We start from the raw sequence: 23,304 nt of genomic DNA on the forward strand, positions 1-23,304 counted from the left end.
TAACATTTCAAAAGATCCGGGTCTTTGCCAACAAAATCCATCCTTAACTGTTGTTTTTCTTCCCCAGCAAAATTCCTAATGGAATTGTGGACATTAGATTTAATATGCCAATTAGCCTGAAAGGGAATTTAACATTCCAGCTCAAATAACCTTATAAATATAAAGCAGACTTTACATCACCAGGGCAATTGTTTTTCGTAGCATGTTAGAATACAGCCAGTTTGGTGTAGTGGTGAAGGTGCTGCTCGAGAAACCAGGAGACTTGAAAGTTTTAGTCCTCCCTTAGGCACAGACGTTGGGTGGGTGATTTGGGGTCAATCTCTCTCTCTCAGCCAACCCACCTCACAGGCTTATTGTAGAGAAAATAGGCTGGAGCATAAAAGGCAGGGTATAAATCTTATAAGTAAATACAAATATCAACACATTTCCCCCAAAGTTGTAGTAGAGTAATATTTCTTTATGATACACTATTTCTGGTACTAAAGCATCTCAAAGTAGTTTAGAATAAAAACAGCAGTAAAACACATATTCAGAATATATAATAATATATCAAACTCTTCAAAAGTTGTGACAGGGAATCTCGTGTAGAACCAGCTATTAAAAATGGGAGCTTGTTTTTTATTAAAGAATATGTCACATTCTAGCAGTTAGTATTACATTTTTAGGTTCCCCAGTCAAATAGGCAGTTGGTATTTTCCCATTTCTTGCCGTGAAGAAATTTCCCAGTAGGAGCAGTAGATTTCCCACTAGGAAAGAAAGATTAAATCACATCTTAGAAATATTAATTAAATCTCAAAATGAACATACAATTCTTCATAGGAAGGCATCCTAAATTCTTAACCAGCTCTAATGGTTTAAATAACTTCTGAACAAATGACCCAGTTGCACAATTAGAGAAAATTAAGCTTGCTACAAATATTCTAAAAATATCCAAAGAAAAGTGACACATCATTAAAAGTGAAATATCTCTCTCCCAATTTGTAGGGAAGAATTGAACGTTGCTAATGTAACTTGAATGCAAAGCTTTTCAATAGAACAACTTCCATAATAATTACAAAGGATGTGAATGTGATAACTCTTCCTTCAACAGCAACAGCATAATATTCTAAAATTACAAATAATAATAATAATAATAATAATAATACACTGCAGATTTAACAATTGTTGATAAGAAGGACAAAAAAGTCTGGACAGTGGACGTTGCAATACCTGGAGACAGCAGTAGAGAAGAGAAAGACTTGGAGAAAATCACAAACTATAAAGACCTGCAAATAGAAGCAGAACAACTATGGCAAAAGAAAGCAAAGATAGTACCAATAGTAATAGGCACCTTGGGTGCAGTCCCAAAACATCTGGAGCACCACTTGAAGACCATCGGCATTCACAAAATCACCATTGGTCAATTGCAAAAGGCAGCTTTACTTGGAACCGCTTACATCCTGCAACAATACCTTTCACACCATCAGGCAACCACATCTGCCTATCCCAGGTCCTTGGGAAGAACTCGATAGGTGGATAAATCCAGTCTAAACATCTGGCTGACTGTGCGACCAACCATCATCCTCATCCTCATCCTCACACCAGATAGTTGAAGATTAAAAAAGGGCATTGGAAGAATATCTGAAGGACAGTGAAGAAGATGCACTGAAACTAGTACACCATGAAGGCTTACTGAATACTGAAGAGACCAAACTGACCTATAAGAAAGACCAAATGAAGAATAGAAAAGAGACACGGCAAGGCAAAGTATTGCAAGGCCGGTACACAGGAAAACTATCAGGCAAAGCAGATAGCCACAAGACCAAGATCTGGCAATAGCTAAGAGCAGGAAAGTTGAAGAAAGAGAACATCCCAGCCATCAGCCATTGCTCATTATTGGTCCCTGTGAATCATTTTAGTTGAGTTAATAGCTTATCAGAAGCCTCCTAATTATCATGATGATGCTTGCTGCTCAAAAGCTCAGGATGCCTGTGGGAACCGTCTGCCTTTGCCCCGAGGTCTTGTGTTTCTTTTGCACCAGGAATTTCCTTTAGTCTCTGCTTTTGTGGCCTTTCTAAGCATCCCAGGCAAGAGTAATGATTACTATATATGCATTGCAGCATTATGTATTAGTTTACACTTTCTATACATTTAAATGTCATGCGTGCAAATAAAAGGCACTTTTATCCAGTGAAACTGAGTTCTCCAGCCACCTACAAGGATACCAGTTGAGGAGCTGTGGGGTGCAGAGAGAAGTACACTACTAATACCTGTTTCTTCCTTGACTTTTATTATAGCATATTCATTCAAATGCTCTGCATTCATTATCTGCGTGAAATAATATTTCAGCTGTGAATGATTTGTTAACAGCCGCTGTGCACTCAGAGCCAGTTTGAAAATTGCAGTCTGCCTCATAGGATTAGCCCAGCCCTAATTACTTAAACACACCAATACCCCAAATAGCAGTAAATAAAGCATATTTCATGGTATCATTGGAAGAATCTGTCCCTTTTAAAGGGAAGAAGTTTTCCCTCTTATAAAAAACTTTCCGGAATGGAAAATATTTAGTGTCAAGAGTAAGCCATGTAGTTGGTGAGTTCCTGGAAAATAATCTGGAGCAATAAATGTTAATGAAGCAAGGAGATGACCTGAGCATTTACTGAGGTTGGAAGCTGCGCCTTCAGAGAAAAAAAAATGAGTGGGCAAGGGAAGGAAAGAAAATTTATTATCTTTTAATACTATTTTTCCCCTGGTCCGACAGTTAAGTGCTAATCGGGAGATATAGGTTGCAGATGGAAATTGTTAAAACAGGATGAGACTGGACAGCTGTGTGAGAGGAGGACAAAGAGATGTGCTGTCTATCTGGGTTGTTATTCCCAATATCACTAACATCCGTTTTCAAGCGTTGCTGCAGTTTTCATGTAACAGGTGAGTTGTCTTCCCAACCGCAAGAGCAGAACGTGCAAAGGTGCGTCTGCTCTGCAGCTGCACAGAGAACCTTTGCCGTCGTTTGTAACATTACACGTACTTGGTTGTTGTTGTTTTTAATCTATATCTTGACCTCCATAGGAAAAAATAACCATGCTTCGTGTTAAGATGCCGCATACTGTAAAGTGTAAAACTAATATAGCAACAGCAGAGAGAGTGGTGTTATTCGTTTTGAATTGTAGGTTCCAGCACTGCTGCTGCCCGTCCTTCTCTCCTTAAAGGCAAGCAAAGAGGCAAAGCCTGGCCAGAAGACGACAGGTCCATCAAGTTGGTGCAAAGGGCATTTTTAAGGCTTTCCCTCTTTGTCTTTTTCCCCTCCTCCGAAGTGCTATTTTCTAATTCGGCTAGCGTTGCAGCAATATCAGATGCGCTGATCATTCTCTCTTGGGCATGATGGTGGTGCTGTTTTGGCAAAATGAAGGATGTGGCTTGGCTAACTGACGTCTGCTTCAGACTGACTTGGATCCTGGTGGTTTCATGGCTGTGGCTGGCCCTGCTGTTTTCTTGGCAACAGGTTAGAAGTAGGTTGCCACAGCCTTTCCCAGAATGGTTTGTTGTTGTTGTTTCCAGTGTCCCCATGTAGCCTCCAGCCGTGGGATCTGTGGGCAGTCTCCTATACAAGGACTAGCCAGACAAGATGGGCCAAGGGCTGCCCCTTAAGCAGAACAAGGAAGCTGGTCCAGAAAGGAATAAATAAATAAATAAATAAATAAAAGTGGAGTACTGCTTTTCCTGCTCAACCAGCACGCTTCTTTGGATAGTTGTGTTATATTTGTGTTTCTGAAACACCTGATCTAGATAGCATTGGAACTGGGAAAATAAGTTTCCTATTAGCATATCTGTCTATCTCTATCCCACCTATCGACAGTAGAAGTAACATTTGTGGCAAAACGATTCTGTGGAACTTGCAGAACATCTCTTTCTTCATCTTGTTCTTTGAACAGCAAACGTGCAGATACAAACTCTTTTTCTCTTCTCAAAACAAAGGCAAAGGAGCATCCTCATGGAGAGGTTCTTTTGCTTCTCTTTTGATGAACAGAGCTTGCTTTAAACCATCTGCTCAACTGGAAGGGCATTTCTGGTTTCTTGACCATCTCTGCCTATTTTGTATCAGCACAAAAGGATGTGGGAGGAGTCGCCTAGAACTGCAAAAGAAAGTTCAATCCATGGACAAGCTTTTCATTCAGGTTTTTCACAAAAGGGTTCCTTTTATTTTTAAGACCAGGAGCAGATAAGGAATACAGGAACAGTGGTTTAGAGATCCTGCAAAAGCCCAAGCAAAGGCAGCTTTCTTGCTCTAAAACCGTGTGCCAGATTTCTCACATGTAGCCTTAGTAGAACTCTGCTGCAATCATTACTATTGGCTTGCACCTTTTATTTACCGGGATTGAACAAATCTGATTGTGCAAGGGATGTCTGTGTCAGTCTTCCATTGTGCAGCTTCACAGGATCCATTGAGTGGATAAACGCTCATCCCCCAGGTTCATTTGCCATGCCCAGGGATGTCTGCAGGGTGTGGTTAAAACAAAAATCAAGGCGGTGGCCATGAGGGTGCAGTCGAAACCCTGCCCATTTTATATATGTGTCAGGTGGGTAGAGCTTTGATTGCCCCGTCGTGGCCACTATCTTGACTTTTTTGACCTCATCCTATGGACACCGCTGTCCATGCCCCAGAATATGTGAAACACAATCACTGGGTGGAACTCAGTTGCTGAGTCAGAGCTGGGCTCCCAGTACCTCGGCAAGAAAGGGGAAGACTGCGGGACTCACCTCTCAGACTGACCGGGATAGGCACTGAGATGGGACTGCCAGGGACAGCTCTAGATGGTCAAATGGAGGAAAGCCGGGGCAGGGGCTGGGAATTGCCTTTACCTCTGGAAATGGGCTGAAAGAAAGGAGCAGGAGGGATGGGTCACAGATATTTTTCATGCATTTGTCTTTTTTCCCCCCCATCATGCAACATGGCAGGAATAATAATCAGCTGCTAAATCTTGGCAGGTTTAACTACCCGTTCTGTCCATTTTGGAAAAATTGATAGCAAATTCAGTAGCTACGATTCCATATTTGCAAAACCTGAGCTCGCTTCTTTGCTATGCAGCGTGGCTCCTTAGAGATGGCCTGCCAGCATCCAGGACCTTCTAACAGAGGTTTAGAGATTCAGACCTATTGCCGTGGCAATATTTTATGGATGGTAGAAAATATCTTTAGATAGTCTATACAAGCATAATGAAGAGTGAAACAAAGGGATATTCTGAGGTGCTTCTTTGTAGAATTCAGTGATTATTCATGTTGTCTGCTAAAGACAGTATGTCTGGCTGGTTAGTGATGCTTTTGGATTCTCTGCTAGATTCTCTTTGTTGTTTGATAAGAAAAAGGTGATGTTGAGCCAGCTGGAGAGAAATCAGATGTACTGAGCTGTGATCAAGTCAGGACTAGCCCATGCTTTGACTAAGAAAACTTAAAAATAATACGCTGCGGTACTATATTGGCTTCTTTTCCAGATTCTTTTAAAAGAAAATAATGAGTTGGGGGGAAAGAAATCTGTTTTTACCAGTATGTTTATCTAGTTTGATAATAATTCTACAGACAAGACAGTAGTTTTGAATGGAAGCTATAAAATAAATCAGATTTATTTTAATTTGAACACTTGAACTTGCTCCCTGTTCCCGTAACCTCATTGCGATCCCAGGCTTTTCTGCTCCAACCACCTACTCTGTCTATCGCTGGTTTGCTTTTCACACTCCTTAACTCTCTTGAACCATTTTTATCTTTAAAAATTTTAAGCTAGCAAGCCAATTCATTTTATGTAGGGAAGGGGCTGGGTGACATCTATAAGCCATTCTCAGCATTCTTCTTGTTATGTCTTCAGTTTGCTTACAAACAGCTCTGGAATGCGGTATTTAAGCAAAATATTTAAACAGTTCCTACAAATCTCCAGCAAGGTGAAGGACTGGGATCGACAGCATAAGGAGCTTTGCCACAATCTATTCTTTAGGCACAGGACAATTCAAAGTGAAAACTGTTGCTGTGAGAAAACAGGTCTTCCTTGAGAGTAATACAATTGATTGATTGATTGATTGATTGATTGATTGATTATGTGCCATCAAGTTGTTATTGACTGCCAGTGACCACATAGATAGATTTTCTCCAGGAGGATCTGTCCCTAACCTGGTCCTTCAGGTCTTCCAATGGTGTACACATCACCATGGTAACTGAGTCCATCCATTTTGCTGCTGGTCATCCTCTTCTTCTCTTTCCTTCCAGAGTAATACAAAAACCACAGAGTTGAATAACATCTTCTGCCTCAGTTGGTCAGGGTAGAATTCCAATTTCTCCTCCACAGGGTAGAAGAGGGAGAGTCTTCCAGTACTAAGTGCTGAGGCTTCCACCTTTTCATAGTCTGGTTTTCTTAAAAGTCAAGGAGAAGGACATATTGCAGTCTTCTGATTCCAGTCCCAAAGTCTCAAAAAGCTGTGGCCAACTCCATGTCCCTGCAGTTCAAGGGCCTAAAGCAGACAAAGCCTCTTCAGTGGGAGAAATCTTCATCCAGCGGGTTAGTACTCAGAGCCCATCTGGAGGCTGATAGTTTGGAACCACATAAAAGCTAGTCATGTCTGCCTAAGTTGGAGCTCTGTGCAATGCCCTTTGCTTTGTTGCTTCTCCTATGCCAGATTTGTCCTCCGCTTTAACTGATTCTGGCTTCTGCATTTCGGAATCTGGCTTCTCTGAGCTGCCTTTCTGTGTCCCAGTTGTAGCCCATCTTGTTCACAGGCCCTGGATGCAGTTGGAGCCCCTTGAACTGATTCCAAATTCTCTGTTCCTTCTGTGGATCAGTTGAAAAGTATTAGTTCATTAAGTACTGGTTTATAGAATACACCTTTCCTCTCCATAGTCAAGAGGAGAGATTCTGCAACTGAGTGTCACAATTGCACTGCTTCTATTGCCAGTCCACACACAAAAGAGAGTCTGTTCGTGTTACTTTTCATTAAAAAAAACCATAAAAGGAAATTGGATCTCTCTTTTCTTGTTTAATAATCATCCTGGCCTTTGGAACTTAAATAAAAGTTGGACTGATATAATCAACACCTACCCGCAGAGATATAGTCAATGGAAAAATTGTGAAGCTGAGTTATTTTCTGCAATGCCGGTCATTAGCCATGAAACTTGTTTACCCAGATGTCTAAGAGCATTCACTTATTTCAGAGCTTGGACCAAGATTTAAAGTACTGGGGGTGGGGGGCAGGTTTATGTGAAAGGTTTTTTGTTAAGACCTGGTACAGTTGTAATGGCGGATGAGAAGGGAAAAGTATATTTTATATATCTTTCCTGCTGACTTACATAAAGTAGTACTCCAAATTCCACAAACCTGGTTGCTTTTCTTACTTTTTAAAATCCAAGGTATTCAGGAAATAACACCCTTCAGCACATTTTCTCATACCACCATAATCCAAATGTGTCTCCACAGAAGTTTAAAGACTCTTCTTCCTCTTTAGAGAGGAAGATATCCCTCCTCATTTCTTTCTTGTGGAGTCCTTGGGGTTCTCTGAGCTTGGTTGTTTTCTTGCAAGCGTTTCGTTACCTGGCTGGATCACATCTTCAGTGCCTAGCTGGGTAATGAAACGTTTGCAAGCAAACAACCAAGCTCAGAGAACCCCGAGGACTCCACAGTTCAACCCTGAGCTACACATATTTGCTTCTGTTGGTATCATTTCTTTCTGCTCTTCTGATCCTTTTGTTCTCTGCAGGAGCAGCCCTGATGTTACCAGAATATGCCATTAAGTGGCCGTTGCTTCTTTAGTCACATGGCTGGTTTTGGATGTGGCCAAAAATAATTATGCTTGCATGGATGGAAAAGAAATGTGAATGTTCTCTCAATGAGAATAGGAGTTAATTTAGTTAAACCTGCTATAAATGGATGAATACTTATGGGAAGCCAGTGTATTCTGATGATGAATGATACTAGCTATTTCAGAAAATAAATGTTTTATATTGATTATTATGATAAAACATTTATTCCGTACCAGATAGGTTAATCGTTAAGGTTCCACATCATCCTTCATTTCTTTTAGTTCAACAGACCAACATGGAATCTTGTCTGAAACTGGTTAATTTAAAGGAATCCAACACAAGATGCAATTTAAGGCTATGTGGGCAGATATAATACTAGCTTTGAAAAAAACGCATTAACAAAAGTAAGGGGAACAGGCAGTGCCCACTGAGGTGGAAAGAATGTATTTTTTTTCCCCCTCAAGGTGTATGTTATATCACATAAACACATTGTGATTTCTTTGTTTTTTTTCTGGGCAATCTTGTCTGATTCAATAGTTTTATTGACAACTGGGTAAAGGGAACTTTTGTGCATGGATCTGTTTGTGGCATGACCAGTGTTTCACAATTATGACTTTGCAGGGATGCCAACTGACAATCTGTGCTCTCTTCCTTGGCCTGCAGGTGCTACAGGGAGCTCAACTGATTGCAGTTGCTTCTTCTGATCCTGCAGCTGCTGGTGTCGATGGATCACCACTCCAGGGGAGCGACATCCAGGTCCAGTACGTCCAGCTGGCCCCAGTGACAGACCACTCCGCTGCTAATCCAGTGTGTAGACCATTCCTGTTCTTGAAAGGGAAATATGCACAGTGATCTCAGCTTCCATGACAAAACCTAGAATTCTCTGTTGTTCTTTTAAACACATCAACTCTTTTTGTTAAAACCAAATGCAGCTATACCTGCTCTCCAATGTTTCCATGAAGGTAGACTTGCCCTCCACAGCCATTCCCAACACGGTGCTCTCCATAATTCCCAGGTTTGGAATTTTGGGAGCTATAGCCCAACACATCTGGAGAGCACAGAGTTGGGGAAGGCTGATGGAAGTCAGACAAATACCAAACTGTAGATGGCATTAAGTTGGAAAAAATTGAATTATACAATATTCAGGCAGGGAACGGGAAGGAAGTTCATCATTATATAGTGTTCTTATTTCATTTCCTCCTCTTCCTTCTTTCATCATCAATCCATTTTGTGTTTTCTTATCTCTGGAACATATATGCACACAGCATTGTCACTATTCGGGTCCACTAGTAGAACTGAAAGGAGATTAGTCCCAGCTTTTACACATTCTGTTTCAAGCTCTCCTCTCTGCAACACTAATGAGATGCAACTTCCTAGGAAGCTTTTCTCTGCATTAGGGGTAGAGGGAAGTTTCAGTCCTGAAGGACCACTTTCAGGAGCTTGGTGGGGACAATTGTTCCAGCAATGGTGGTCCTTCCCTCTACGCATGGAGACACATGCTTCCCTCTGCTCACTTTCCCACATATACACACATTTCCCCCATTAATCCCCCCTTACTTTCCCTCATCCTATGATCTGGTTCCTTTTCCCAGTCTCCATATGAAATAATAGTGTGAATCTATCATGATTTTAATCTCCCTTCTCCTTATAAGTCCCCCGTCCCCCCCCATTGAATCACTGGCTAGAAATTCTGGAATGACATCAAATTGAGAAACCTGAATGCTGTCATCTTGTTTGCTCTTGGACCTCCTGGTTAAAGGCCTTTGAATCTCTCCATAGTTTTCCTCCCACCGAATCCAGTGGGGAGGCGCACTGCCCATGGTTTCATCTTTCCTCTTCCCGTTCACATTTAACAGGAGCTGCTGTCTTGAGTCCAGCAATAAATCTTTACATCTGTTGGCAGCGAGGGTGGAATTGCTCTCTTTCAGACACTTTGCACCGTGTTAACTTTTAATATTGTGGTTAACCACAGAGATTTATACCATGCTGCAGATAAACTTAAAGGAATGTTGACCCTTAAAGGATAGTGAGAATACAGTATGTAAAACTGCTGATCAGGCTGATTGCTGAGTAAGCAGGTATTAGCAAGACAAGTCAGGTACACGACAAGGAACATAGACTATAAAAAGGAAGCCTGTTTAACAATAGTGCAAGAGGGAAGTTCATAGGAGAAACATTATGGCATCATACTTTTGTTTTTTCTGTTCTTCGTGCTCAGGTGGTAAATCAGCTGGAAGCACAGAATTATCTCCCATCAGACCATTTTCCTTTGCTGTGAGAATAGGGCTAGGCTTGTGAGTTGCACAGAAGTCTTCACCGTTATGCTAGTCAGAAAATGCTGCATAGCTCAGAGGCTTGCATGCTTTCATTTTGATGGAGGACTGCTGGATGATACTCTCACACTCCAACACCAGGAAGGTAGAATCAGCTCTAAGTGCATCCATGCTGGTGGTGGTGGAGATTCTCGGCCTTGGGGGTTCAGCACCCAGATATATATCCTCCTGAGGAGCAGTTGGTACCCCAGATTAGGCTCTTGGATGGCTAACAGGTAACATGCTTGGGACACCGTGCCAGACAAGATTGCTTTGGGCGCAGAGGGATGCCAGGGCGCACCTCAGCTGATGTTTATTCTTGTGCGCTGATTGCATTCTTTCCCTACAGAAGTTCTAATGGTCCCTGACATGTTAAATTACAGTAATAACACTGGAATACCACACAAGATTTGTTTTTCCTTCCCTCTGCTGAAATTGGTGTGAGAGGAAATGTCTTCCACTTAAAAGCCAGCCTTTTGAAAGCCTTCCACATCTGGTTAAATGTTGGATAATTAACCCAGCACTTGAGAAGGAGCCATTCATTTTAGTGAGTTCTTTTTTCCAGGTGTTAGGGTATATTTTAGCTGCGTACGAACTGCTGTTATAAATGTTTTTATTAGTAAGTTGTATATATGGGGGAAAAAAATAACTGAAATGACCTATAAAATTAACAGAGGTGGGGGCAAAATCTGTAATAACATGTTGTTACTGGCAGGAGAGTAAACAGAATTAGGCAGTAATTCATTTCAAAGTGTTTGCCCTTAATTGGGAAAGAATTGCCATTCTGAATTCAGGGCCCATTCTTCTTTATAAATAAGCACGTATTCCTCATGCAGTAAAATGTGAGGAAGAAAACCCATCCCTTCAGTGATTTCCTTCCATGGTAGTCCCCCCCCCTCCCCTTTTCTAGAGATAAAGAGAAGGAGATTGAGGAAGCAACCTGAGCAAAATATTTAAAACCAGAGGGCCAGCATGAATTGTTTAGAACGGCACTCTTCCTGGCTTTCCTGGGCTGTAGATGGCCATGGGGCTTCTAAGGCACTAAGGCTGAGGCTGGAGCTTCTCAGGGAATGGAGCTCCTGGGAGAGGGAAGGGTTGGCACAGGGCGTTTTCTTGGCAGGATGCAAGATAAGACCAACTTCTTGACCTCATGGTCACAATGAACAAAGGTGGTATCATCTTAAATTACACAGCGTGAAGAATGGTGTACTATTTAATTAACTTCACAGGATATCTTCCTGCGTTTATCCACCAGCCTGAGAGGACAGTGTCCTCAAATATTTCTGCCTCAGGGATAGGACAGAGAGAGTCGCCATCAGCTTGTCAACCAACAGCATTGCATTGTATTTTAAAGCTACCCTTGAGCTAATCATGATAAATTGTTCTTTGATCTTTTTATTAAGGGCTGTGTTTGATTTGGATAGCAATAGAAACATATTTGGCAATAATTCTAGCAGGAATATTAGAACGAAGAACAGCAGCAGAGTGAAGAAGGCACTTGGACACTTCAACTGTAGAACATTTCTGGAAGGGACGCTTCTTCCATTTGCTGTCTCGCCATATCAGTGTTATGAAGGAAGGTCTCTTGGACTAGATTCCTCCTTGGTGTTAACAAATAATACAGAAAGAAAACAGTGAGACCCTTGGACAGTACATAACTCTCTGCTTTTGGTTTCCTTTCCTCACCAACCTAAAGTAAACTAGACAGGGGGGCTGTCTGGCTAAAGCTATCCCAAAACTGTCCATCACCTGCTGGACAACAGAGCAGTTGAATTTTCCTGTATAGTGAATTAAGTTAAAATCTGCCTTGAATTGAGCTCAAGTGCCTGGTGATTTCACAGACAAGCCTATGTAGTTTGAAAGTGGTTCGCCACTACTTTCTTCCAATTTCCTAGTCTAGACTAGAGCGCTAGGTTTATCTGATGCTCTCACATCCAAATACCAACCGGGTCAGATTCTGTTTTGTGTTTTCTGAGCAGTGTATTTGTTCGTCTATTTATTTTTTTCCAATTATTCATGTGCTATTCTTTCTTGGGGCTCTGTGCAGCTAGGCATCACTGCCCAGAGATATGTAATTAGCATGTCAGCCTCCAGGTCCCACCACCAGTTCTCCTAGAAGATTGGCACAGGCTTTTTCATAACTTTGCCTAGAGGACTGTACACAAATGTGAGATGAAATAGTCTTATTTGGATTATTCCCCTTCCCTGGGATCAGAATATACCCATTTATTAACATTCTACACAGAGCAGCAGATAAGGAAAAACAGGAGCAAACTAGTATCTACAACTTCGTCAACTTGCCTTAGTTGATATAACAAGCAGGCAAGTCAGTTATATTTTGATGTTTCATTAATAAAAGCTGCCAATTTTACATTAGCCCTTTCTTTGCCCTCTGAGCAGATGGAATCTAGGAAGAGTTTCTACTAAAGTCAGCTATAAGACCGTTAACCAGGACTTAGTGGCCTCCTCTAGGAAACAGTATGAGAGAAGAAGGCATCTGCTTCTTCAGGATTCAGGGCCCGCAAGTCAGTGCTTGTCCTGTCCACCACATCCTCGTGATCCCAGCTGTTCTGCAAAGGTTTTAAAGCAAAGTTCTTGAAGAATGGAGCAGGTTTAAACACAGATTTACAAAGAGTAGCCTATAACTCTTATAAATTGGTACGCTCCACTCTTCATTCTCTCTTGGCAGTAACTAATAGGAAGATGGGTTGTCCAGGAGAGACAAAACATGAATCATGAGTAAAGAAAGCTGCTTAAGGCTTCTATCACTGGTATGTTTTTCGGTGTCTGGCTAGCCACAGTTGGGTGATGGAGAGCTGGACCAAAGAGGCTTTGGTTCGGACCCATCATGGAAACACTTGTCTTTAATGGCAGATGAACTTTGTATTTGTTTAAAGTGCAGTTGCTTATTCAGGGTGGCAGCCAAAAGCCATTACCCCAAGCGAATGGTAAACTGTGGTGTGTGTGTTTGTTTGTCTCTCTTGTGCAGAACACAGATTCACTTCACTCGGCTATCCAGCCAGAAATGCAAATAGACCACGGAGCCATTCAGATTCAGTAGGACAAGGTATTGAGGAAACAGCCGCCACCATCTCAGCTCCAGGGGCCCTGGCCGGCAGCTCAAGACTCCAGTCGCAGAGCAGCTTCATAGCTTCTTCTCAGCCTGCGGGATGTTTTCCTTAACATCTCTTGTACATACGCGTGTGAGCTTGCTCCTCTGGCCCGATTGTGTGGAACCACATACAGATCTGATTGTTTGGACCAAGACATGGCGCTTTGGATGGGGGTGCTGTGGAACTGCCATTCTTTCACTCCATTTAAGGCTCCCGGTATAGGTGGTTTAACTGAATGAGACAGAAAGCGACCCTGCAGAGGCAAACATCTATCTCACTTTAACTAATCAAACTATTACAAGTGATGTAACTTCTCCTCTGTGACTCATCCCTGCAAATATCCATAGATGTCTTCTCAGACACATGGTTGTCTTGCAATACACACCTTATTACACAGAAAGAATCAAGAGTGCAAATGTATTTTGCTGTTGAAAGAAGTTTTTTTTTTAATTTGCTATGTTTATAATAAAAAAGAGAGAGATGTATTTAAAAAAAAAGAAAATGGGATGGAGGCAGGCCCATTATCATAAATGTTAGCTTCTTTTGCTGCTGGTTTTCCTGTTTCAGTGTAATCATAAAAAAAGGAGAGAGAAAATGTACAAACAGAAACTTTGCCTCTTTTGGGGGGGTATTCTTGCTTAACTACTTTTTTTAAAGGGGGAAACTACTATCCACCACTGTAATTATGCATTTCTAAAGAAATAAATGTGTATTTATGAAGACCATTTTGAAAATTCATCCTTGAGGTATAACTTACGTGACTTATTTTTCTCGCCCAGATTAGTTCATTTCAGTGCTGCTTCAACAGGGGTTTGGGTTTCTTTCCATCCCTTTCTTTGCTCGTACTCCTCTCTGCAGGTGACATTCAGACAGCATAGGCGTATCCGTTTTGAGAGAACCGGTGACGTGAGGGAGGACTGAGACGGGGGAGACGCTGGTTTAAGTTCACTCTGATCTATGGAGGTTGGAGAAGGAGACCCGTGCTAGTCTGCAGTAACCAAAAACCAGGAGGAGTCTGGGAGCCACGGCTCACGAAAGCTTCCGCCTTTTTAATCAAATCGGGCCAGGGGTCTGATCCAGCTGGGCACGGGTTATGTTCTTATGTTCAATACCCAGTACACTGTTAGTCTGAAAAGGGGCTCCCAGACTCCTCCTGATTGTCATCTACCGAAACTCCCTGGCTGACTTTGGCCCAACCTCTCTCTTCAGCCCAGTCTACCACGCAAGGAAAAAAACGGGGAGGCTATATGCTGATTGAGCACCTGGAGCAAAAGCTGAGCATGAGTCTAAAAACTACCATAAATACATTTTCTACACTGGGGGGTTTATCCTTCTGTCCATTCCCCCCTCTTCCAAAGTCTCCCTGGTTATTTGAGGCAGCATGTAAAGGCTGGAACCTCAAATTGCTCTCGCAAGCCTAAAGGCATCTGTGGCAGTTTGTGTATTGGGTATTGAACATAAGAACATAACCCGTGCCCAGCTGGATCAGACCCCTGGCCCGTCTAGCCCCACAGTCTGTTCTCACAGTGGCCACCCAAGGAAGCCCATTAGTCTCCCAAGAAACTAACTTTGCTTTCTTCTGAGGGTTTGTCTTTGTCCTTCCAGATAAGGTAGGCCTAATTTAAGGCAACAGACTCCTGGTGCTCCTTTTTATAGGAGACAAGAAAATGGCTGTAGATACTGACCCTAATGTCAAGTCAGTTATTCTGGGAGAGGAGGGTTGTGCAAATACAGAAAAACACGGACCTCCAACATTGGCTCCAAATAAATTCTTCCTTCTGTAGTTCCCAAGGCGATTGGTTAAATGGGAGATATGGATTTGTTTTTTCTCTAAACAAGAACGACTCTGTGTGCAAAGATTATTCCTGGAAAATGATGCTTTGAAATGTGGGAGCATTTGTAATGTGCAAGCAGGCTTGGTTAGTGTAGCTCAGCCTCGTTAGTTAGCAAGGCTATTTTGGTAGTACAATTAATTAGCAGCATCCATTCCACATAAGGTGTAACAGTGGCGACTTGCAAAGAAAACTTCACTGCCAGGGGAAACCCAATTAGGTATTTACAAGGTGGCCAGAAGTCCAGAATTAGCCCCCTTAATCTTGTAAACACATCTCAGGAATTTTTAGTATTGTCTTCTGCAGTATGAGCAATTTGGCTAGAACAGAGTTTTTCTTCTTTTTGTACAAGTACTTTGCTCTTAGCTGCAGATATATACGGGAAATTGCAATCAAGGAGAAAATTTATTTGACGGAAGAAAAATAAGTTCTGGACTTGACAGTTCTGTTGTGATGAATTTTTTTTCCCCTACCGTGCTTAGTAATAAATTATAACTGATTTCAACAGAGAAGCGAGACTGAGCAAACCTGAAAGATTGATAGAAACTCTAATCTAGGAGAAAGAAGATTAAGACCCTTGACTTGCCAGATTTCCAGCTTCCTGCATGACCTTGGATGTCATCATTTACCCCAAGGACTCAAAATCCACTTCTTGAAAATGGAAGTAAGACATTCTGCTTTCTCTGCTAAACAAAGCCAAATTATGAACCACACCGTTAATCATGTAAACATTGTGTGTGTTGGTTGGGTGGAAAAACAATGGTGTGCCTGACCACCAAGAATACAAGGCTCTTAGTCCAGACAGGATGGATGTTCCCCAAAACATCACTCGGAGAAAACTTTTAAAAAGCTATCCTAGAATCTAGGAAACAGTTAAAAATGGGATGACCCTCTTTAAGTAGCCTGATATCATCCAAGATACAGAAAGCAAAGCCGAAGATGGTCATCTGGCGTTCTTCCAGAGCATCAATCTCTGATGGATCATTCTATTTCTTTTGAGAGGGAAGGAAATATGTTTCTCTGTTTCTAAAATAAACTTCCCTCTCTTTTCTGAAACACACACACAAATGAGCTTGGCAGGTTAGTGGTTCAGCCATGGAAAACCTGCCATTGTCCTAGCATATCATGTAAACCAAGTAACCATGTTTGGCCTTGCGTGTTGTGCTAAACCAAGCTTCAGGTGTGTAAACCCAGCCAGCATGTTGTGGTTTGGAAACACTTATTTCCAGGTCAGGGCTGGGCTCCAAGTAACCCAAACAATCTTAGGTTAGCTTGGGGTTGCTTCCCTTAATCGGTCCTGGGAGGAAGGTTCAAATAGAGTGAGGTTCCCCCCCCCCAACACCGCACCTGAAGCCTGGGAGATGGGTCCTCTCTGGGCCCTCCCTTGTCTTGGCTCGCTAATGATTATTGGGCTCAGCTGCAGGAGGAAGCGGTGAGGCTGGCCTTCTCCTCAAGCTCTTGTGGTGCCCCTGATCTGCCAAAGGTGGTGGCTAAGATGATAAGTCATTTGGCTGCAGGTTGGGGAGCAGGTGATTGGGTCACGGGGCTTGGGCAACCCCCAGATGGGTTTCCTGAGTTCCTCCTCCTCCTCTCTCTTTCTCTCTCCCCTCCCTCCCTCCCTCCCTTCCTGATTCTGGTGGGGCCACATCTGAAACTGTGGTTACCTGGGCAGTGATCCCAGCTGGCACTCAGGAATGACCCATTCATAAGGTGGGCTGTTTGCACATCCCCAGGAGGCACTTAAGGCCTGGCCCTTGTTTGTTTTACTAATGAATTATAATAACAAATCTGAGGTGGGGGGAGGAAATCTTTCCCACGTGGGTAGGGTTTGCATCTCTTGCTGAATTAGAGTTTGCTCAGTTAGAGTTTGTTTTTGCTTCTATGGGAAGCCTTTCAGACCTGTTCCTAGAACCATTTGGCTGAGGCTGTTTGGGGTGGACTGGGAAGTGGCGTCTCCGTGGCAGTCTGACGTCTCATTGCTGGATGGAGCTGTAGGAAGTCGCAGGCTGAAGCTTTGAAGTTGTGAAATGCAAGCCTTCCTTTTTCTGAAGCAATGTTTCTCAACCTTGGCCACTTCAAGATGGGTGGACTTCGACTCCCAGAAGGCTGCTGGCTGGGGGATTCTGAGAGTCAAAGTCCACCCATCCTGAAGTGGCCAAGGTTGAGAAACACTGGTCTAAAGGTTGGTCTTTCAACTCAAACGCAGGAAAGCTGACTGATGGTTTCTGTCCATGACCAGCAAAACTAAGTCAAATTGAGTCTCATCTGCCTATAAATAGCACCAAGGCAGTTAATGATAATATAAATAAATAAACGTCAAGCAGTAAACCCAAACTTTTTTTTTTTTTAATCCAATGACTCTCCAAGCTGCATTTCAACCCCATTCCCTACCACAAGCTATTTGGAAGGCAAGTGAACGAACGCGTGCTCCAGAGCTAGAAATCATTCCTCTTGGAGCTTAATTAACCAGTCTTTGCTTAATTAGAAGTAATGCAAGCATTTTAAAACTGGTTGGCTTCAATTAAGCTCCAGCAGGGGAAATGCTTTATTTTCAGTAGAGAATAGAGAGAATTTAGGGAATATAGGCGAGGAAGTGGCGGGTGTCTGACCATTTCGCCTCTCAGCAGCTAGCTTACAGATCATCTGCATTTTAGGTATCGGAGCAGCGTCCTCAGCATACTGATTTTTCTTCCTCCAATTTTAAAAATACACTCATCTTCCTCCAAGATAGATTCCACATATAGGTTGAATAAATAAAGGGACAGTATACAGCCTTGTCTCCCTCCTTAGCCAGCCTGGAGCCAATCTGTTTTGCCCTGTTCTGCCCATACTGTGGCTTTTGCATAGGGACAATGAGCTGTTCTGGGATTTCCATTGTCCTAAGGACTTTTCACAGCTTGGCCTGGCTGACACCATCCAAGTTTTTTCTATAATTCATGAAGCCCAAATTGACCTTTTTGGTATTCTGTGGCTTTCTCAATCATCCAGCATGCATTAGCAATAACGTTTCTTGTGCTACATTATACCAGCTTACAATTTTGTAGAGGCTTTAGCAAAAGATGCTGCAGAAAAAACAATAATGCCAAAGTTATAATCACCAAATGCAGGAGGTGGTTTTCTTCCCATGACCGTTGTAAAAAAACATTTGCTGTGACCTAAAGGCAGTGTTCAAGATAGTGGTTGAGGTTTCCAGGCTTAACTAGGTCAGGTCAAGAATCAGAAGCTGAATTTGTATAAAATGTGTCTTATAATGTAACTTGAGAACAATGCCCATTCGGTTATGTTATGGTCCTATTTAGTGTATGAATGCAGAAGATGGGTTAATTCAGTAACCAAATTAAACTTGTTGGGCTCATCCAACCATGGAGAAACCAAGAGTTGCTGTTTCCTCTTGGTGTGTGCTTGGAGAGCTGAATTCATAAAGCAGAGACGTCTTGGTCTTTTCCCACAAGACTGCTCCTTCTCCTCTTGGTCTTTAGGAATCTACGGAGGATGTTTCCTATTCGTTTCCAGCCAAAGGAGGGTTAAACATGTGCAAAGAGGAAGGGAATCCCTAGTTTGGAACTTGAGACCTTCCAGCTGAGAGCGGGATGCAGACGTCACAACCCTCCTTGTTGCACTCAGCTCTCATGTCAGAGGAAGTCTGCAGAACAAGCATCGAGAGCTCCAGCACCACTGAGAATAGAGATATGTAATGCCATCACTTCCGACTCCGGTGAGTAGGAAAAGCAAAGAAAAGAAAGTGTCAGTCTCTGAAATAGTTTTGTGAAGAATGTGCCGCTCTCCTTTTGAGCTGCCTGGTCTCCAGAAATGGAGAGGAATCTTTCAAACAGGAGACTGTGGTATCAGTGGCTCAAGATCAAAACTTTAGCACCATTGCCATCTGTGCAAACGCCCTTGCCATCTGGGAAACCGACCCCTTTACACCTGCCAAGAATTCAGAGAGAAAGAAAGTATAACGCCATGCCCCGAACCTGTGAATGTTCAGGCCACCTCTCCAGAAAGTTTGGTATTTGCTTTGGGTGAATGCAGCTGCATTTCTCTGGGGTGAAGTCTTCCGCTTTTGATCTTTAAACATTTGGCACCTCCATGGAGCGTGAGATGACGGCAAGGCGTTTCTTTCAGCCATGCTAGGGGAAGATGATTAGGACGGGCATGCGTGTGCAGTGAAAAGAAGTGCCAGAGAGGGAGAAAATCTTGCTTTTCATCAGCCTTCGTCCTGCCCTGTAGAATTAAAGGGTGTTAAAAGATCGCCTCCCAATACACACAGCTCCAAACACATGCACCAAGTTCAGTGCATTGATGCCCTCATTTCTGTACAGAAATGTACATATCTGTACGCTTCCAGGGTTCCATTGAGGAGCTATCTGTGGTTCCGTTTTAGCATCATTTAGAGCAAATTAGTTCTACAAGCTGTCAAATGTTGTCTCAGCAGATGGAGTTGAATTGCAGGGCGCTGTTTTCAAACCAGAGATGTGAAATTTGCTCTTTTCTACATTCAGCCAGGGCAAATGATATTTCTGTTATTTGGATAGCCCTTAACATTGCAAAGGGAGACCAGAAAGTGGGCAGGTAAAGTCTATTGAAGGGTCAGGAACGAGAAACAGGAACATGGGAGACTAAGCATAAAGTGGGGTGTTGTTGTTTTAAACCCCTCCTTCCGATTTGAGGAAGCAAAGTGCATCACAGGAAATCAAGAGGCTTATGCAAATTTGTCTAAGATATTTAGTTTTTCTTTGATTGTTTTGGTAATTAAAAGGGTCAAGATCTTACAGGATCTAGTACTAGAAGCCTGTGAAAGTGAAGGCACCGAGTGTCTCATTGCCATTTCCTGAGATCCTCCTGCATTTGGGCTTTCTAAAGAGGTTGGTTGTACTGCTATGGAAACAAGGTGTGCCTTTAGATGCTGTGGCAAGTTTCTGATACGGCAAGTTTCCCTTTTAATCACTTTTCACCCCTCTCACAATATTTTTCCAGAGGGAAAGGCAGGTTTTCATGGTAGGGTTCTCCCCACCATCCCCACCCCTGCTCTGTTCTTTAAAGTCCACCCAAATTAAGAGTTGCAACTTACTTGCGCTGCTCCTGATCTTACTGCACCACGTTCTGCCCGTTTCCCATAATTGTTCTACTTCAAGATGCAGCATCCCTCTCTGTTCGATGCATGTTTTTGATTTCCCTTTTTCTTTTCTCCATGTTGCTTTTGTTAAGTGCCTGTTTTCCATTACAAAGCTTTGAGACAGACTAATGGGACAGTCACATTTTCCAAGCCTAAATATCTCCCTCCCGCAACTTCTTGAAACCATTCATTCCAGCAGAGCATTTCAGGAAGAATAAGCATGGAAGCAGGTAGATGGACGGTTGGGGTAGCTTCCTTCAGTGTGGTCTCCCTCAGGGGGGCAGGAAAAGATTCAGGCGAGGCATCTGTTACAGTCATGGAGACGTGGGAGATGTAAGATCTTTCCAAATGATTTTAGAAGCTCTTAACTTTAATTTACAGTGCTGTGTTTGTGTTATTCTCAGTCCATTTGGAGATGAGATTGAACTCAGAGGTACAGCAGATGCTTTCCCAAAGTTTAAAAGCTTTCCCATCTGTAGCGATGGTACAAATTGGCGGTTAATCCTTAAGTCAACAAGCCAGAATGCAAAGTCAGTTGAAGCCAGTTGAAGCTGCAGCTGAGCTTGCACGTTACACTAAGCCACACATCTTAGCTGTGGTTAAGATTCACCATAATGCCCGTTGCGCATAGGCTAGGGATGGGGTCTGTCTGAGCCCCCAAGACACACATGAGCCCCGTAAATCTTTGGGGAGCCTCCTCTGGTCTAAATGATGAAAATCAATAATATGGTTGTCTACCATGTTGAAATGAGAAATGGGCAAAAACGAACATAATTCTTAAGTATACACATCATATCTGCACCATTCTCCGGAAAAAGTAGAAAATCCCCACGTGTGGCATTTTCTGCTTATTTGACATCATTGGTCTGGCCACTAGGATTTTCAGCTTCCTAAAAAATGTTCCATGTAACTTATAGTCACCAGAATATTGCCCCCCCGTCCACGCATTTGTGCTGTGCTGTAAACCATGATTTACAAACTGCAGTGGCAGGATTGACATATCATGCTAAGTCAAAATCAAACCATGCAAGGCTATGTGCCCTCAGCTAACAAGCTTCAGCATGAACTCCAGAGGAAAACTTTAATTGCCAATCTTTCTGCACCATTGTCCAAGCCTTAATTTGCAAAGCTGGAACGTGCAGGAACATCAACATCTTTTGTGTGACTTATTCATGCGCTGCGCTAGACAAACTTTCAGTGATCAAGCATTAGCAGAGGGCTGTGTAAGAACCGAGGCATTCCCAGTTATCTGGGTCCTCTTCCAAAAAGTTTATTTAGCTTTGTGTTTTTTGCATGCTCTCTCTCTCTCCCTGAAGCTTGTGTACATGTGGAGAGGGTGAAATTAATCCATTTCATGGGTTAGTCATGGTGGAAATCTCATCAGATTGTATGGTTTTTTTATCAATGGCATGGGGGTGGGGATCACATTAAAGAGCTTGCCTAATGACTATGGAGCTTGCAAATGATTCTCTGCATTGTGTATTAACAGTTGATAAAATGCCACTCACCCCCTGATGTGGATTAGGTTAGATGATGACATTATGCACGTGGGAAGCAGATCTTATCTGTAAATGCAGTTCTTGTCCTATCTTTGGAGGCTGAGAATGTGCCTTTCTCTAAAGGCAACTTTCTTTCTAAAATAAAGGTATTAACAGGGTATGAAATTTTTAAGATAGTTGATCCCTATGTCCTAAATCAAGGTTGCATCAAAAAGGGATAAGAAGAGGGTTGTTGACATAATTGCTGCCTGTACTGTATGCAACTTCAGAAAGTAAGTGGAGAACATCTTGAAATAGAGCTGCCAGCTCTGGTTTGCAAAAATTGTGATCCAGGAGAAACCAAGCCAAAGGCAATAATTACATCCACAGAGTACTGATCAAGTTGTACATCTATCATGGCCGGGCTGCTCTGCTGGTGTGCAACCTCTTTTCTGCACCGCCCCAGAGATGCTGAAGGCAGCAGTGATGAAAATAATCACATGTAGGGAATCAAACCTGCAGTCTCTAGAATGCATTGTGGGATAGTGGCCGGGTTTACCGCAATCCTCTGGTGCTCTAGCATGCCTGAACTTGGATGCACAACCTTGCCAAGTGAAAACTATGCCCCAAAAGTTTACTCATGTAGATTCTGGCTGCTTCCATAGATGCAAGACACATTTCTGGCTTTTATACAAGATGTTCTGGCAACTGGGCCATGCAGTAGAGTTGCATGGTAAATTTGTTCATCCTAGGAATTCTGCTGAAGCTGTGTGTGTGTGTGTGTGTGTGTGTGTGTGTGTGTGTCTGCCCAGATTGACTGGTCATGCTCCGTTGCCTTCTCTCTAGCACCCAGATTGCGGTAACTGATTTCCTTCAACTGAACCCCTGGGCTAGTCCCTGGACACCACACCCTAGAAGATGTCTTAAAGGTGTTTTCTCCATCACAGCTAATCCACTTCCAGTCAAATTTGAGGTGTCTTTGATTGGATATCATTTTTATTGAGATTCATCAAAGATGTTGGAGTGAGCTGGCTTGTGTTTCTGCGTCCTCTTGGGTTGGTTTTGTTTTTTGGCTTGGAGCGAAAGGCTTATAAAAGGGTCAGTGTAAACACTGCTGAGGAGGACTTAATTATGTGGGCTTGTCAGGATATTTATCTTTTCCCTAAAATGCCAAACACTCGATCAGCTTGGACACAAAATGTGGTGGAGACTGAAGGAAGCAAAACTCTCAGCCCTCTTCAGTGCAATTTGGTGTTTGAGGGCCTGGCGCTCCTTTTTTTTTTTTTTAAACAATAAAACTTCTACAAGTTTATCTACAAATAAATGGATATGTGTTGATGCTTGTGCCTCCCTCTTCTTGCTTAAATGTTGGCCATGAGTTGCAGAGATGAAGAACTGCTTAAGGCTAAGCCATGGTTCATTTTATCCATGTTTTGTTGAACCAGCCATAGTAGCCTGCTGTCTAACATTGGGGTCCTACATCACCCTAGATGAAAACTGATGGTTTGACGGGTGACTTCAGCAACTTAGTTGCCTTTCACATGTTATCCATTTCAGCAACCCAGTTTGGGAATATTGTCATTGGTTTTGCTAGTAATGTACCTACCACAGCTTGTCTGGAGATCTACCATATTTTTTACAACGGTATGTGCCAGCCACTACTGGCATATGCCCTTAGAGCCCAGGACCAATCTGTAA

At 42.6% G+C, this 23,304-nt stretch overlaps 1 protein-coding gene and 1 long non-coding RNA gene across 3 annotated transcripts in view; both read left to right on the forward strand.

The window, feature by feature from the left end:
- BANP (BTG3 associated nuclear protein) overlaps positions 1-13,628 on the forward strand; it is a 114,811-nt gene extending 101,183 nt beyond the window's left edge. For both annotated transcript variants that reach the window (XM_088136201.1, XM_088136202.1), the window contains exons 12-13: positions 8,419-8,562; positions 13,057-13,628. In XM_088136201.1, coding sequence (XP_087992327.1) covers positions 8,419-8,562; positions 13,057-13,128 — 216 coding nt within the window. In that variant the 3' untranslated portion in view covers positions 13,129-13,628. The remainder of the gene's footprint in view (positions 1-8,418; positions 8,563-13,056) is intronic.
- Positions 13,629-18,497: 4,869 nt separating this feature from the next.
- LOC148216505 (uncharacterized) overlaps positions 18,498-23,304 on the forward strand; it is a 29,320-nt gene continuing 24,513 nt past the window's right edge. Inside the window, exon 1 of the long non-coding RNA XR_015795298.1 lies at positions 18,498-18,727. This is a non-coding gene — a long non-coding RNA (uncharacterized LOC148216505). The remainder of the gene's footprint in view (positions 18,728-23,304) is intronic.

The sequence above is a fragment of the Python bivittatus genome, unplaced genomic scaffold, assembly GCF_059951505.1.
Source record: "Python bivittatus isolate LINGU-HERP-01145 unplaced genomic scaffold, Pbiv_v1 ctg000190_np1212, whole genome shotgun sequence".
NCBI classification, from domain to species: domain Eukaryota; kingdom Metazoa; phylum Chordata; class Lepidosauria; order Squamata; family Pythonidae; genus Python; species Python bivittatus.